The sequence below is a fragment of the Cryphonectria parasitica genome, assembly GCF_011745365.1.
Source record: "Cryphonectria parasitica EP155 unplaced genomic scaffold M406scaffold_5, whole genome shotgun sequence".
Classification (NCBI taxonomy): Eukaryota; Fungi; Ascomycota; class Sordariomycetes; order Diaporthales; family Cryphonectriaceae; genus Cryphonectria; species Cryphonectria parasitica.
In genome coordinates, this window is record NW_024468913.1 from 1567894 (window position 1) to 1581993 (window position 14100).

The 14100-nt window shown below is 54.7% G+C and overlaps 5 protein-coding genes across 5 annotated transcripts; 2 read left to right on the forward strand and 3 right to left on the reverse strand.

Moving 5' to 3' along the window:
* Positions 1–113: 113 nt before the first annotated feature.
* Positions 114–1442, reverse strand: M406DRAFT_62340 (family 31 glycosyltransferase; the record flags this gene model as incomplete). The annotated part of the gene is made up of 1 exon (XM_040924772.1): positions 114–1442. One exon carries the CDS (start codon positions 1440–1442, stop codon positions 114–116), a length of 1329 nt encoding a protein of 442 aa, XP_040775457.1.
* Positions 1443–2820: 1378 nt separating this feature from the next.
* On the forward strand, positions 2821–5713 carry M406DRAFT_107258 (putative fungal-specific transcription factor; the record flags this gene model as incomplete). The annotated part of the gene is made up of 3 exons (XM_040915229.1): positions 2821–3536; positions 4030–4461; positions 4613–5713. Exons 1-3 carry the CDS (start codon positions 2991–2993, stop codon positions 5711–5713), a joined length of 2079 nt encoding a protein of 692 aa, XP_040776227.1. The 5' UTR covers positions 2821–2990.
* Positions 5708–7192, reverse strand: M406DRAFT_322630 (ferredoxin reductase-like protein). The gene is made up of 3 exons (XM_040919666.1): positions 7005–7192; positions 6478–6877; positions 5708–6375 (listed from the first exon to the last, which is right to left on the reverse strand). Exons 1-3 carry the CDS (start codon positions 7056–7058, stop codon positions 5807–5809), a joined length of 1023 nt encoding a protein of 340 aa, XP_040775458.1. The 5' UTR covers positions 7059–7192; the 3' UTR covers positions 5708–5806.
* Positions 7193–8342: 1150 nt separating this feature from the next.
* M406DRAFT_330834 (uncharacterized protein) lies at positions 8343–9902 on the reverse strand (the record flags this gene model as incomplete). The annotated part of the gene is made up of 1 exon (XM_040920566.1): positions 8343–9902. The coding sequence occupies one exon, from the start codon at positions 9900–9902 to the stop codon at positions 8343–8345; it is 1560 nt and encodes a 519-aa protein (XP_040775459.1).
* A 2472-nt stretch (positions 9903–12374) lies between these two features.
* M406DRAFT_98471 (uncharacterized protein) lies at positions 12375–13894 on the forward strand (the record flags this gene model as incomplete). The annotated part of the gene is made up of 3 exons (XM_040926409.1): positions 12375–12429; positions 12786–12831; positions 12929–13894. 3 exons carry the CDS (start codon positions 12375–12377, stop codon positions 13584–13586), a joined length of 759 nt encoding a protein of 252 aa, XP_040775460.1. The 3' UTR covers positions 13587–13894.
* Between the last annotated feature and the right edge of the window lie 206 nt (positions 13895–14100).

Here is a 14100-nt window from a genome sequence, read left to right on the forward strand (position 1 = left end):
TATATATATATATATATCCGGGGGGGGTTTTTTTTTTGGTCAGTGAAAGCAACTGGGATTAATAATGAATCAATTTCAGGGGCGAGAGCTTTACTATGCTGGACGAGGGTTGACTACGAAGACTGCCAAACCAACGCAACCACCTCATCATCTCCCCCATCCTCTCCCTCGCGATGCAGATAGACCTGTACCAGCGCACCTGTCTTCCCGTCCTCCCAGGCCGCCGCGAGCCAGTATGACTTCTTCATACTCTTGTCGACCTTGGGCCTTAGCGGGCCCAGGCTCCATTCGTAGTCCTTCCACGCATCTTTGCCATCCCAGTCGTCCCACGTCTGCTCGGTCCTGCTCAGATCTGGCAGTCCCATGCTGCCATCGTACACATTGATCGAGTAGCCATTGTTCAGGACGGTGGTAGGCTTGTTCTGGTCCCCACCACTGCCAAAGACAAAGCGCTCTAGGAAGCAGTCGCCACACACCCGCGTCACGGCGGCCATCTCGGCGACGGGCAGCCAATTCCAGCTCTTCCAGTGGTGCATGCTCAGCACACGCCGCCCACTCTCGTAGAAGCCCGCCGAGTCTCCAATGAGGTCGGCCTGCCACAAGCCGTCCACGCGCGTGAGCCGAGCCGTGCTGTGGGCGTGCACGCAGTCCATGATCTGCATGTCTCCGCCCCGGTCGCTGAGGCACTCATCAAGGTGCGGCTCCAGCTCGTGCGCGAGGGCGAGCGAGAGGAAAATGCCCGCGCCGCCGAACGCACCGAGGATCCCCTGGGGTAGGAGCTGGGCGTGCTCCGTGAGCTGACCGAGGTACTTGGGCTTCGTGTGGTCATGCGCGGCAAGGATGGTCGCCATGGCGTGGAGGGAGGGAAAGAAAGTATCGTCGTCGAGGATTCCGAGCCAGTGGGCGGCCGGGGCGGCCGCGAGCATGTCGCGGACGAGGAGCATGTGCGACTGCTCGGTAGTGTGGTGCTCGTTGTGTTTGTAGACCAGCTTAAGGGCCACCCCAGAGGAGGCATACTCGTCCTCGAGGGCGGACAAGTTGAGACCGAGTAGGTCCTGGATGTTGTCGGTGAGGAGGCAGATCAGGATGGCGCCCGAGTCGGCGAGCCAATGCGTAATTGTAGATCTCGAGTCTCGTAGGCGGGAGTAGGTGGTTGCCACCCCAAAGACGAGATGTGTGTATTGTCCTTTGCTTCTTGGGTCTGGTGACGGCACCGGCAGCTCAATAGGATCGTCGCAAGACAACTCACCAATCTCCAGGGGACACTCATCACTCAGGTTCAGGGTCTTCGTGGTTCTGATCAGAGGGAAACTGATGTTTGCGACCACATCTCTGTTTATAGAATCTGGAAATACAGGCTGAATGCACCTTCTCGAGTATCTGATGGTGCTGCTGAGACCCAACCGTCTGAGGTGGTCGAAGGAGGATTGACAATTCGTCATGGCCTCATCAGGGTGCTCTGGATGATGTGGATTATGGCTCGAGTTCTGAGTCTCGAGCTGAGAGTGTGTTGATGATCCCAGGTGAACCACATTGTGGACCTTGGAGGTCAAGAGCTTCCGATCAGGTAGAATATCCAGGTAGCAGACTGAGCCGATGAAAACGAGCACCAGAGCAGCGAGCAGGATCCAGTGACGCAGGCGGCCCACCCTGCCAGTCAGCAGCGGTGTACATGCCACCATGACGAGGTGTATGATATGTTTCAAGGCAAATAATAGTAGGGATAGACAGGATGCTGAAGCAAATGATGTTTTTTTATTTTTCGGCAATGTGCTGGAAATCCAACAAACACGAAAGAGGTTTGAGTAGTTGTCTGAAATCAGGGTGCAGGATGTAGCTGCCGTCTACACAAGAAAAGAGGTTGAGGCTATGTCGTAATGACCTGAGTGAGAAGCATGAGACTCGATAGGCAGGATTGGACTTCAAGAGTTTGTCAAAAGGTGTTTGATGACGCCGTGTCTAGTCTTGAGGATCGTTTGATGTGTTACTGTCACAGCGCCCTGACCTCAACCAAACACAACCACCTGGTTGAAGAGAGGAGAGCATTTGCGTTTCTGTCTTTGGAATTGTTGAAACTTTTGTGAAGAAAGAATGAAAAAAAAAAAAAAGGTGGGAAAGAACCTGGGCCACTTGACAACAGATTCTGTCGTCGGATCAAGTCTCGAGTACGAGCATGCGTTCCTGGACGTGATTAAAGACATGGCAATGAGTAAAATCCCTATTTGACCCCGTCCACAGGATATGCAACACAGATCAATAATGTTTCACAATGGTTGACAGGTGGTACCTAAAATGCGGTTCTCAGCAGCGGGAAAAGGGCAATACATAACACCCAGGCGTGCGGAGTTGACGGGCGCATGCGTGCGACGCAAACTTTCCATACCAAGCCTCATGGTGAACATGATGCATGTGTAATAGGCGCAACATGGTAACGCAGAGACGAAACTAGAAGGATATCTTGCAGGTAATCAAGGGGTGAAATATTGAGAAAATGCTGTATAATGACAAGACAGTTCTGTGGCTCCACCATGAGCTCACGTAAACCCAATATTGGACGCTGGTATGGAGTTGAGATTTGGTTGATGATGCTGTCCTTGCCGTAATAAGTAGTAATCGATCCCTAGCGGGACTTTCCTTTGGTTTGTCGTTGGATTAAGCTACAGTGGGGTCCCACAGTGCTGTCCGGCAGGTGCGAGGCGCTTGGCTGCAGTGACACTTCCTTGCCTTGGCGTGCACAAGTTGCTTACTTAAGCATTCTCACTGTAGCTCAGCCTCCTTTATCTCCGACTCTTCCTTATAAATCCTCCTTGCATGACATTCGCTCACTTTGTTTCCCTTCAGAAATGCTCAGTAAGCTTTCTTATACGTGTATAAACTTTTCACCGCATATCATCTTTGCTTTAAATCTCTTCTAATCATTTTTCCTTTCCATTCTCACCGTTGTATTTACCACTCTTACTACCAGCGCCACCACTGCTCACTCGTTCATCATGATGGCCCTCCAGCCCAGGGTGGACAACGCCCAGCTGGAAGCCATAGCAGGTGTGACCATTTCGCTCGCCAACCAAGCCTGTGCAACCTGCAAGAGACAAAAGCGCAAATGTGACAAGCGGCTCCCGGCGTGCTCGAGATGCGCCTCGCTCCAGCGCGCGTGCGACTACTCGGATGGTGCGGTGGCCGCTGCGGCGCCCTCGGCCGAGGATTTTGCCGCGCTGCAGATGAAGCTGATGGAGATCGAGGCGAGGCTCAAGTCGGCCGCTACTGGTCCTGGGCCCTTCCCCGACTGTCAGCGCCAGCAGCAGCAAACTGCCCTCACCCCGACCGCGTCGAGCACCAATACGGGAGGTTCTCGATCAAGTTCCGAGAATAACAACAGCGCGGCTGGGCCGGGGACGGCCTCTGCTTGGACCAGTGATTTCGCAAGGACCATGCCACCACCGCCGACGAATAGGTTCCCTGCTGTCTTTTTTCTCGATATCGACGTGTATTATGACGGCATGACTCCTCCTCCAAGGCCAACTGTTGATATACCAGCTGTAAGTCTAGAAGTGTCGGCTTCTCTGATCCAGTGCTGCTGGAGTTGACTTTTGTTCTCGCATTGTCATACTACCACGTTGACTCGATCGTCGTCTTTGTTTTTACCCAATTGCATTTCATAGTAGCGGCCTTTAGGGAATACGTCTTGATGACCTCTCCCTGTCCTTTGCCTCTCATTCTAAGGAGAAACGGGGAAAGGGGCAGGACATCCAGCATCTCTCCTCTAGTATATCCATTTCCTCTATCTTCTTGTCCATACTTAAGAAGTGATGGCCTTTTGTGATTTGTGGGGGGTCAGTCTCCAAGCTGAGTTGATTCCCTGAGTTCTGACTGGTTTAGCGACTGGTTAGTAGCGGAACAATATCTAAGAAATTTGTTTAATCCTCAAAGAAGAATTCGTCGAACCTGTAATGCCTACTTTGACTTCACGCCTGCTGGATTCTATCTGTCTCTTCCCAATATCTGGTTCCGGTGCTGATCATTTTTTTCTAGGAGGTCCTCGAGATGCTCGACTCGAGCGAGGTCATCGAGCACGCCGCCTCGGTCTACTTTACCACAGTCCACAAATGGTTCTCCTTCATCTCCAGAAAGCGCATGAACCTGGGCATCTCTGTCTTAGACGGCGGGCCCGATCTCGCCCTACTCTTCCTCACCATGAAGCTCATCACCACCCCCCCGGCGCCCGAGCTGGCCTCCCCCGCCGACATGCCCATCTACAGGATTGCTAAGCAATTCGTGGCCTTGCTTGAATCGGCCGGAACGGTGTCGCTGATGTACCTCCAGGCCATGATCCTCATCGCCCTGTATGAGTACAGCCATGCCATCTATCCTCAAGCCTGGATGACGGTCGGGAATTGTGTGCGCTACGCAACAATGTTGAGCTTGTCATCCTATGGCCAGGCTGCAGCCATTCTTGGATCATGTGTAAGTTTGAACCCCCCCCCCCCTTCCCTCCAACACACACACAAACACGTTCTCTCTCTTTGTATCTGTTCTTTCCTTCCTGCCCACGAGAGAAGTGGAGAGAAAGACAAGAAGGAAGAAAGAAAACTTCAGTTTGCTCACTTCTCTCAAGAAAACATGGACCGAGGCCGAAGAACGCCGTCGCACTTGGTGGGCAACCCACATCCTAGACCGCCTCATCTCCCTCGGCAACAAACGCCCCTTTGCAGGCGACCCAGCCCCGCCCCCCGATGCAGAGAGCCTCCCCGTCGACGACCTCGCCTGGGACGCAGGCGACATGGCCCGCTGCTTCCAGCGACCCGTGTCTACACCTCTCTCCGAAGCCTCGGCCAGCCCCTTTGCCCGCCTGGCCCAGGCCGCCGTCCTCATCTCCCGCGCCATGGCCCACTGCAAGCGCGCCGTCGGCCGATACAACCAATATCACGGCCTGGAGCACATCTGCAGCGGAGTGGGTGCCAGCGCGGGGGACGTCGGTCTCGCTGACGACGGGCGGCCGCTCAACATCCGTGAGGCCACCGCCGTCGTCTCCGAGCTCGACACCCTCTGCCGCGCCATCTCGAGAGACATGGACACAGCGGGCGCCACCCCTGGCACGGATATGTATTTCGCCTACATCACGGCCCACTGCGCCGCCTGGTCCACGGCCGTCATGGTGCTGGACATGTACGCGTGCCCTGAACACATGCGACCAGGCGCGGCGGTAGAGAGCAGCGGCAGCTGGCCCAATGGCCACCCCTCAAGGAGCGAGGCTGAGATGGCGATGCAGGTCGAGGCCATCAACGGGCTCAAGCTGGCGGGGACGAAGGTGCGGGGCGTGGTGGTGGAACTGGTGCGGCTGATGCGAGGGGATGAGGACAAGGGACGGCACGGGCCTTGGGGCCTGGGCTGGACGAACTACTCTGCACACGGCCAGCTCTTTGATCTCGGCGGCGGCGGCGAAAAGGAAGGGGACAGGGCCAGTAGAGGGGGCGCGAGGATGGTGGACAGGATCAGCCCGTTGCTTCTGGACACGGTATACTGCGGCATGTCGATTTTCCAGTGGCTGTGGAGCGAGAACGGGGACCCTGATATGAAAGAAGGGTTTGAGATTATGAAAGAGTGTGTGGAGAGGATTGGGCAGAGGTGGAGGTTAGCAGGGGCGTATATGGACGTTCAGCAGAGGCAGACGGAGGCTTTGTTGCGTATTAGTTCTTCTACAAATGGACCTGGGTAAGCAGAAGAGGAGGAGGAAGAAAAAACCTCCTGGTCAACTTCTCTATCGATTCCCCTTCTTCTAATTATTTATACAACACAAAGCCTGTGTTCTCTAAAACTTGTACACCTGGTCCTTGCTGTAGCCCAGCTCGGCGAGGTAACCTGTCAGCTCGCCCTGGTCCTGCGGGCTAACCTTGGGTCCCGAGATGGCCTTGTACATGGGCGGCGGTCCACACACAAACACCTTGATGTTGCCCGACTTGGGCTCTGGCAGCACCGTCTTGAGCAGCTCCTTGGTGATGTATCCATTGCCGCCCTTCCACTCCTGTGGCGGCTTGTCGAGCGTGTAGAAGGCGCGGAACCGCTGCGGGTACGTGTTCTCGAGCTCGTGGAACTCCTTCTTGAGCAGGATGTCCTCCTCGCTCACGTTGGCGAACACGAGCGTCACCTTGGTCTTGTCGTCTGGGTTCTTGAAGATGGCGCGGCACAGTTGGTACATGGGCGTGATGCCCGTGCCGCCCGCCACCAGGGCGATGTGCTCGTGCTTGTTGGGCGTCCAGGCGTACTTGGGCAGAGGGCCCTTGAAGTCGAGGCGCTGGCCGGGGACCATGTCGTGCAGGTGGGTGGACATTGGGCCGCCCTCGTATTTCTTGATGATCAGATCAACGAATCCCTTTTCATCTTTTAATTTTCATCCACGTTAGTCGGTCAGTCACTCAGCACATCTCCATGCAATGCGCTCTCTTTCTTCCTCAAGAAAAGAAAGCAGGGGAAAAGACCCACCCTCATCCGAGACAGGCGTGTAGGGCCTCAGCACAGCCTTCTTCTCCCCATCAGGCTTGAACTTGGTCAAAATAGCACTGGCGACATCCAGCCCCGACACCATATCCTCCTCGGGCAGCTTGAACCGGAACTTCTTGGTGTTGTGGTTGACAATCTCCACGTCGTCCAGTTTCAGCGACACGAAACCCTGGTCGCCGCCCGTCAGGGCCTTCTTGACACCGACGCTGCCGGATGGCAGAGCATCCTTGACCGTGGCCTCGGCCTTTTGCGCGGCGCCTGGGTTCTGTGAGAAGTAGTAGTAGCCGCCGCCGCCTGCTACGGCGGCACCGCCCAGGACGTAGAGGAGCGTGTTGCTGCTGCCGCTGGAGGAGGGGGGTTGCGAGGCGTAACGGCGGGTTTGCTGAGAAGAGGTTGTCGGAAGTGAATGTCAGCCTGAGACTTGTGCAGTTTTCCTTTTCTTTGTTGGGTTCTTTGAGTCTCGGAAAGGAAGGCGTTGCCATCCTTTGCTTCGCAACTTTTGTACGTACATGCTTCAAAGGCTGCGCCGACTGGCACGCCCGGAATGCTGATCGCGCAAACATGTTTTCTTTCTTTTCTTTTCTTCAGCAGTTGAAGGTGAGTAAAAGGATGAAGAAACCAATGAATTGGTCTCGAGGGAGAGCAGATGAGTCTGGAGTGTGCTCTGGCGTTTCCAATTGCGGTCGCCTTTTGTCTCGTACGATGATGTTTGAAGGTTGGTAGTGCTTTGAAATGCAGGTTGGAGAGCTCGCGCAATACTTTGGAGAAATCCGCCGAGCTCAAGACGTCTGTGACGTAACCTCGAATCACGTCAGGATCGGGACACCCCCCCCCCTTAATACCAGCCCAAGTCATGACATTTATTTTTAGAATACGAAGAAACAAAACGAGAACATGAATAGTATCTAATAAACAATATTTGACCTATTATTGAAAATAAATGAAAATAAATGAAAATAAATGAAAAGTTTCAGGAAGGGAGGCAGAAGAGGCTGGGGGAGAAAAGATAGAAATGTAAGGGGAAAATCAACAACCACCTTTAAGAACAATGAAACGTGCAAATAGCAAAAGCCACATGCATCCGATTTCAAACTGTCATATCTATCAACAGACTCATAAGAAAAAGTTTCTCATGAACAGCGGAATGCAGACCCTCATATACTTATGCAGAAATGGACACAGGATTGCTTTCAACTGCCGTTGACGGCTAGGAAACCGGCAGTGTATGTATTCAGTATTCATTCAGCTATTGCTTGAACATCCAACCAGCGCAGCTTGCTATATTGACCCTCCCTTTCACCCATATCGGAAATCCAACATTGCACGCTGAGTGGTGATGATGCGTCTCCCTTTCGTCCACGACTCTTCGGCTCTTCATCCCCATGATAAGGTCAAATGTCCTCGACATCAGGCCAGCCGCCCAGTCATGCTCATATAGCAGCATCCCGCACTCCACACGTTAAAAAATCCCCTGTGAGGAAGGGCAGGAGTCGCTTGTGGTTCCAAGGGAGAAAACAAAAACGTTGGTACTGCCAGAGATATAGAGAGAGCCGACAACAAATCCTGCTGTTCAAAGGGTTCCCGGGCCAAGGGGGAAAAGAAGCTTTCCAATGTCGAGCCCAATTGTTGGATTTCGTTTGTGGCGATGATCAAGAGACGCCAGCCCGTGCTGAATGAGCCGAGCACGATTAAAACATGTTTCCTTTCTGACATGAGAAGAGCAACGCTTCATCCCGTCAGGTCGTTACAATTACAGCAGCCGCATCAAGATTCCACTTGCGTATGGCGCATATAATGAAGAATCTCCTGGCCCCAACTCATATTTCCCCAACGCAGCGGTATGTTTGTCATGGGCTCGTATCGATCTTGTTCCCGCCAGGTGACGATGACTGCATCATCTTGGCGTCCGAAAGTGTCCGGCCGAACTCATATTTCTTGGGCGGGATCTCGTCGCCAGCCTGGCTGCCGCGCCGCAGCAGGACCCCAGTCTCCTGGTGTGTCGAGAGCGTCGGTGTGTTCGCTTGGCTGCCGCCGCGCTGACCGTGGTAGTGTACGACCTGGGGAGGGGCCTGTCCAGCCTGGTGGCCCAGGAGGTGTTGGGGGTATGGATCAAGGTCCTTGCTGGAAGTAGAGAACGTTGAGACGACTGGCTGATGGTAACCATTGGTGGCAGTGGAGGAGGTACTTGCAGTTGGTGTGTGACCAGAGTCCGTATGTTCAGATTGTGTTGGCGTGCCCGCGTCGCCGGGGCTCCCGGAGGTAGGTTCGGCCTGCCCCGTCAGGCTCGTCATGCCGCCCTCGATGTCCCTCAGGAGCCGTACGTACTCCTCGGGCACGAGTCCGCTCTCCTGCGTCTTGGGGTCTTCTGCCACCAGCCACCCCTGGCCGTGTCGGTACGACACCCATATGATCTGGCCCTCAACCAGGGGCAGCTCGTTCTCGTTCTCCCTCGCAAAATCAAACAGCGCGACGGCCTTGCCGTGCATCTCCTCGTCGGGCGAAGTGATGGTGAACTGGTAGTCTTTGGAGTACCGCGACTGGTCCTCCTCGTCGTAGCCGGGAGACTCGTCGTCGCTCAGGTCGTCGGGCTCGGCACGGTACCTGCCGCCGTTGGGCTCGACGTACTGTCTCGGCTGGAGCTCGGCCACGCCCCCGTATGAGTGTCTGGCCTGGTTGGGCGGATAGGTGACATATTCACCGCCTGGTCCGTTCGCCTCCTCCCCCTGGTTCACGTAGTATCGCTCGCTGCCGTCTCCGCTGGTGCCCACGTAGTAACCCCTCTCCTGGTCGTAATTCTCCGAGCGCATTACGTGCGAGTCGCCCTGGTCACGGCTGCTGCGCCGTCGGCTGGAGGCAAAGGCCGCGCCTGACGATTTGTGTTTTCGGTGTCTGGAGCTGACGACAGGGCTGTGGAGGTCCTCGTCCTCGCTCCAGGGCGGGCCGTCGCCCAGGTAGATGGGTGCGAGGTTGTCGACCTTGCTCAGGCTCGCCCAGGCGCTGCTGTCCCAGCTCATGGGCCCGTCCCAGCCCGCAGGATCGGAGAGGCGCCGCGACTCGCTGGCGGGGGTGGTCATGCCCGACGGCGGCTGTGAGGGTTCTGGAGGGGGGCCATAGTGCATCGGGTGCGCCTGGGGGTATGCGAAATCCCGCACAAGTGTATAGGCCAGGCTCGACGGGAACATTGGGAGGGCGTGCGAGGTCGGTCGCGAGTGGAAGGGCATCGAGGTCACAGAGTACTGCGACAGCCGGTTTTTGGATGCTTGTGACATGGATACAGGCCGAGGGGCCGCTGTCCTCTTCTGCTGGGGCGAGTTCGTTATGAGCGGCGGCAGGGGGGGATGGTTCGGATTCGAGGTCGGCGAGGAGATTGCGGGAGGTGAGGTCGCTGGTGACGAGGTCGCTGGCATGGTGGTTGACATGTCTGGCGCGAGGAGTGAGGTTGGGCGTTCCGAATGTCGCGTGCGATGTCGCAGAGGCAATCGCGCCCAGATCGTGAGCAAGGTTTCCTGACCGTACCCGCAACTGGTTCCACCGTCCGTCTCAAAAGGCGACTGCTCCGAGTAGTTGATAGAGGGAGAGAGGAGAAGTGGGTGGGGTTGGGCTGGGTTGAATCAGAGCGCCTCGTGGCCGGATGGATTTTTGGTAGACGACAATTCGATTGGCAACAGCAGCAGCAGCAGCAGGACACCGGGTATGCAAGTGGTCTGTCGTTTTTTGTGGAGGAGCGAGAGGAGGTATTGATGGTTTTGGTCAGCAAAGAGAGGAAGCTTTGCAAAGATCAGCCTTGCAGAGCCTCAAGGTTTGCGAAGGCGGTGCAAAAGAATTTGTGTTGCGTTGCAAGGAACCAGTTTGATCCCAGGCTTGTGTGTGGAGACGTGAGGACGATTCGATTCGGATCAACAGGGTGAGTCTGGCTTTGGGTTGAGGATGGAAAAGAGAGGGTCACTCTCTGCTGCGACCACCTTGCCTTACACCAAAAAAAAACCCCCCCTCCCCAAACACACCACCACCTATAGGCAGGGCCCTCGCTCAGGGAGCCCAAGCCCAAGTAGACAAGCGGTGATTTTGAGGGTCGGCCTTTGTCGCTGACGGTGTTAGCGTAGGTTGCGCAGCCAAGCAAAGAGAGCAGGGCAGGGCAGGGCGGACGGGTTCGGTATTACCACCTAGACTGGGTGGAAAAGGCTAGAAGGTGAAGCTAGACGCCGCGGCTCAGCGGCAGTGGTTGCCAACTGGAAAAGAGCCAGATGCAAGAGGCAGTAGTACTGTGTAGTACATGAGTGTCCACAAGTAGTCGTGAATGAGAAATTGAATTTATGCGAGGTGACAGTTGACAATCTCCTCACTTTGATGTAATTTGCATGGTTTGACTAGTAGTATTAGGCGCCTGTGAAGCTTTTTAGGCCCTCACTAGGTCATCACTGTTACTATGTATGGTGTTGTTGCTAACATGCGATTACGAGGAGGGGATCTGATGGGTCGTGGGCTTAGAGAGGAAGACAAGGAGTAATTCGCACATTTACACGAGAAAGTTTGGGGGTGGCAGTGGCAGTGGTAGTGGCAGCGACAGAAGCGTCCAGGGGTCAAAGGTAGTGGGGTTGGGAGTGGGAAGCCGCCTAAACGTCACGCCCTGTACAGTCGGGGGGCTCCACCGCTCAATGGAACTCATATCATCCTGCCAGCGACGACATACTGTAGGATCCTCTATTCTCTGCCTCGCCGCCCTTGACCTCGCCCTCGACGTTGACCTCGACTTCAAACTCGAGCTCGAACTCGACGCACGAACCAATTCTTGCCAGCCTGAACACGATTCTGTACTTCTCGTACTGTTTCGAATCTCCGAGTATCACCTGAAGCGCCGGGTATTCGGCCTTAAGCATGATCCAGTGATACAGTGAAGGAATTACTACAGCGGGCCGCCATCGACTCAGCTGCCGAAGATAGCGGCAGCGCTTGCTTGCTTGCTACAACGACGAACCCTGACTAGAACCGCCCAATCCCGATTCAGAACCCATCAGCGCGCCTGAGACTTCTACAAGGCAGACCACATAGTCTCATAACCTTGACAGTCTCCTGTTGAGTTATCCCATTTGGTAGGACGATCTTGTACATAGTACAAGATTGAAGATCGACGAGGGCCTTGCAGGTCCTTTACAGTACAACTAGTAACCTCTTCCTACAGTCACTGAATAAGAACGAAGATAAAGGCGGCCCCAGTATACGCGTGGCACTGACTCGTCTCGAGTACGTCCGAACAATCTTCCAAGAAGACTCATCATTACTGGTCTCCAAGAACTTGCGCGGTACTTGGATCGTAGTATATATCGACCAGATCTATTAGAGCTTCCCTGCGCCCACATGGCCGCCCGGGTGTTGTACTGCGGTCATTCCTGTTAACCATTCATGATTGAGCCAGATGAGATTTACCAAAACGTCATTTCCGATGTATCTCGTTCATCAATGATGATCCAACATAGATGTGATTTGTTTCTTCTTTTTCTTGGGAGGGGGGGGGAGGGGGCGAGTGTTGTTGTCCTCTTCCTCCTGGAAGGCCGAGGTAGTCCCAACCCTCCTCATACCATTACTGTCCTACCATGCTATAGCAATCTGTATTACTACACATGTACAATGGTCACAACTAACCCCCAAGGGCCAATGAAATCTTAGCTACCAGACCCGCTTTATTTGCCTGCCTACAACACCCAAACCCCAAGCATCTCAAGCTGGGTAACCTCAAGCTTTGCAAACTTTCCTCCCAAAAACCTGCCGAAACCTACCAAACAAAATAGCACAGCAATCACATTAGTGTGGCTGTTGGCCCGCGACAACACTTATAAACGGATGAAGTGAAAGCTTCAAAGACATGACCCGTCTCTTGACGGATGTCTGAGACCAGCATCGATCGCAACCTCAACGTTGCAACCCAGCTTCCTCACTGTACGGTTGTTGGCAAGTCAAACCCACCCCCCCCCCCCCAAAAAAAAAACCTCAAAGCAAAACCTTGAACAACGTCCGCGTCACCTGATGAATTTCGAAATTGGAGCTGTCTGATCTCTTGATGACTCTTTTTACTATTACGCTATTTTATATCTGATCGCACGCCACCTTCTTTGTCCTGCAGATGTATCCATTTCCGAGAGTCGTGAACTTCTACTGACCGCGACCCAGTCCCGACAGTCCGATCCCCAGCGAGGTTGTCTACTGCAGCCCCGACGAGATCATGGCGACCACCGAGGCTACAAACGGAGCCGCAGCTGCTCCTGCAGTGCAGAATGGCGCCGGCCAAGAATCAGACTTCAAGCTGCGCTTCTGCACTGTCTGCGCCAGCAATCAGAACAGGTACACATGCTCCTTGGGCCCATCTCTTGTCAACAGCTCTCTGCCAACCTGCATTCTTCCTGGTGCATGTGGAGTCTTTTGCTGACCGTGTCGTTAGATCCATGGAAGGTCATCTCCGCCTCGCCCAGGCGGGCTTTCCCGTGATCTCCTTTGGCACCGGATCCCTCGTCCGCCTCCCAGGGCCCACCATCACCCAGCCCAATACCTACCACTTCGACAAGACCTCCTACGATAGTATGTACAGGGAGCTCGAAGCCAAAGACCCCCGTCTGTACCGCGCCAATGGCCTGCTCAACATGCTAGATCGCAACCGCGGCATAAAATGGGGCCCGGAGAGATGGCAAGACTGGCAAATTGGGGTTCCCCGAGCAGGGCAGAAACACTATCAGGGCTACGAGGGCACGGAGACGGGCATCGTGGATGTGGTCATCACCTGTGAGGAGAGATGTTGGGACGGGGTGGTGGAGGACCTGCTCGCGAGGGGTAGCCCGCTGAACAGGCCGGTTCACGTCATCAATGTCGACATCAAAGACAACCACGAGGAGGCGGCGGTCGGCGGGAGGGGAATTGTGGACCTGGCGATGTCACTGAACAAGGTCGCGGCGGAGGAGAGGGAAGCGGTCGGCGCCGCGGCTTTTGACGGTGGCAGCATGGCTGCCAGAGCAGGCTTCGACGAGAAAGTCCCAGACGTGCTTGCGGAGTGGCAGGAGAGATGGCCTAATCTGCCCGCCACCTGGACACTGTCGTGGTTCTGAAAAGGATGGTCGTGGTGGAGCGATGCCAGCCGGAGTTTTTTCACCATCGGTGGTGTTGCCAAAATGCGACTGGCCAAGCAAAGTAGGAGCGCGGAAGGACGTTTGGAAAGCTTTTTCGAGCTCGACGGTAGGCTGTCAAAAAATTTTCCTCCTTTCTTTTCCCTTTTTTCTATAAGGCGCCAATGATACCCATTGGTTTTGTCCGGACTCGAAAGTCGAGATGACACATCTTTGTGACAGCACCAATACTCCCTAAACAGGAATCCGAATGAACCAGACTCCCTGTCTCTCTCTAAAAGCTCGCTCGTAAATTTGGGTTGAGTTGCATGCGTGCTTGGTACGCAGTGTTTTAGTCCGTGTGTGCCCTGGCCAGCAAGGTTCCGCATCATTTTCCTAACATGGCATCTCCGAGCATCCATACCCATAGTATTTACCTCGGAAACTCGGGACGCTGTGATTCGTGTACTTGCCTGATAGGAGGGTATAAACAAGTCTCCGAACCACCGCTGCCACA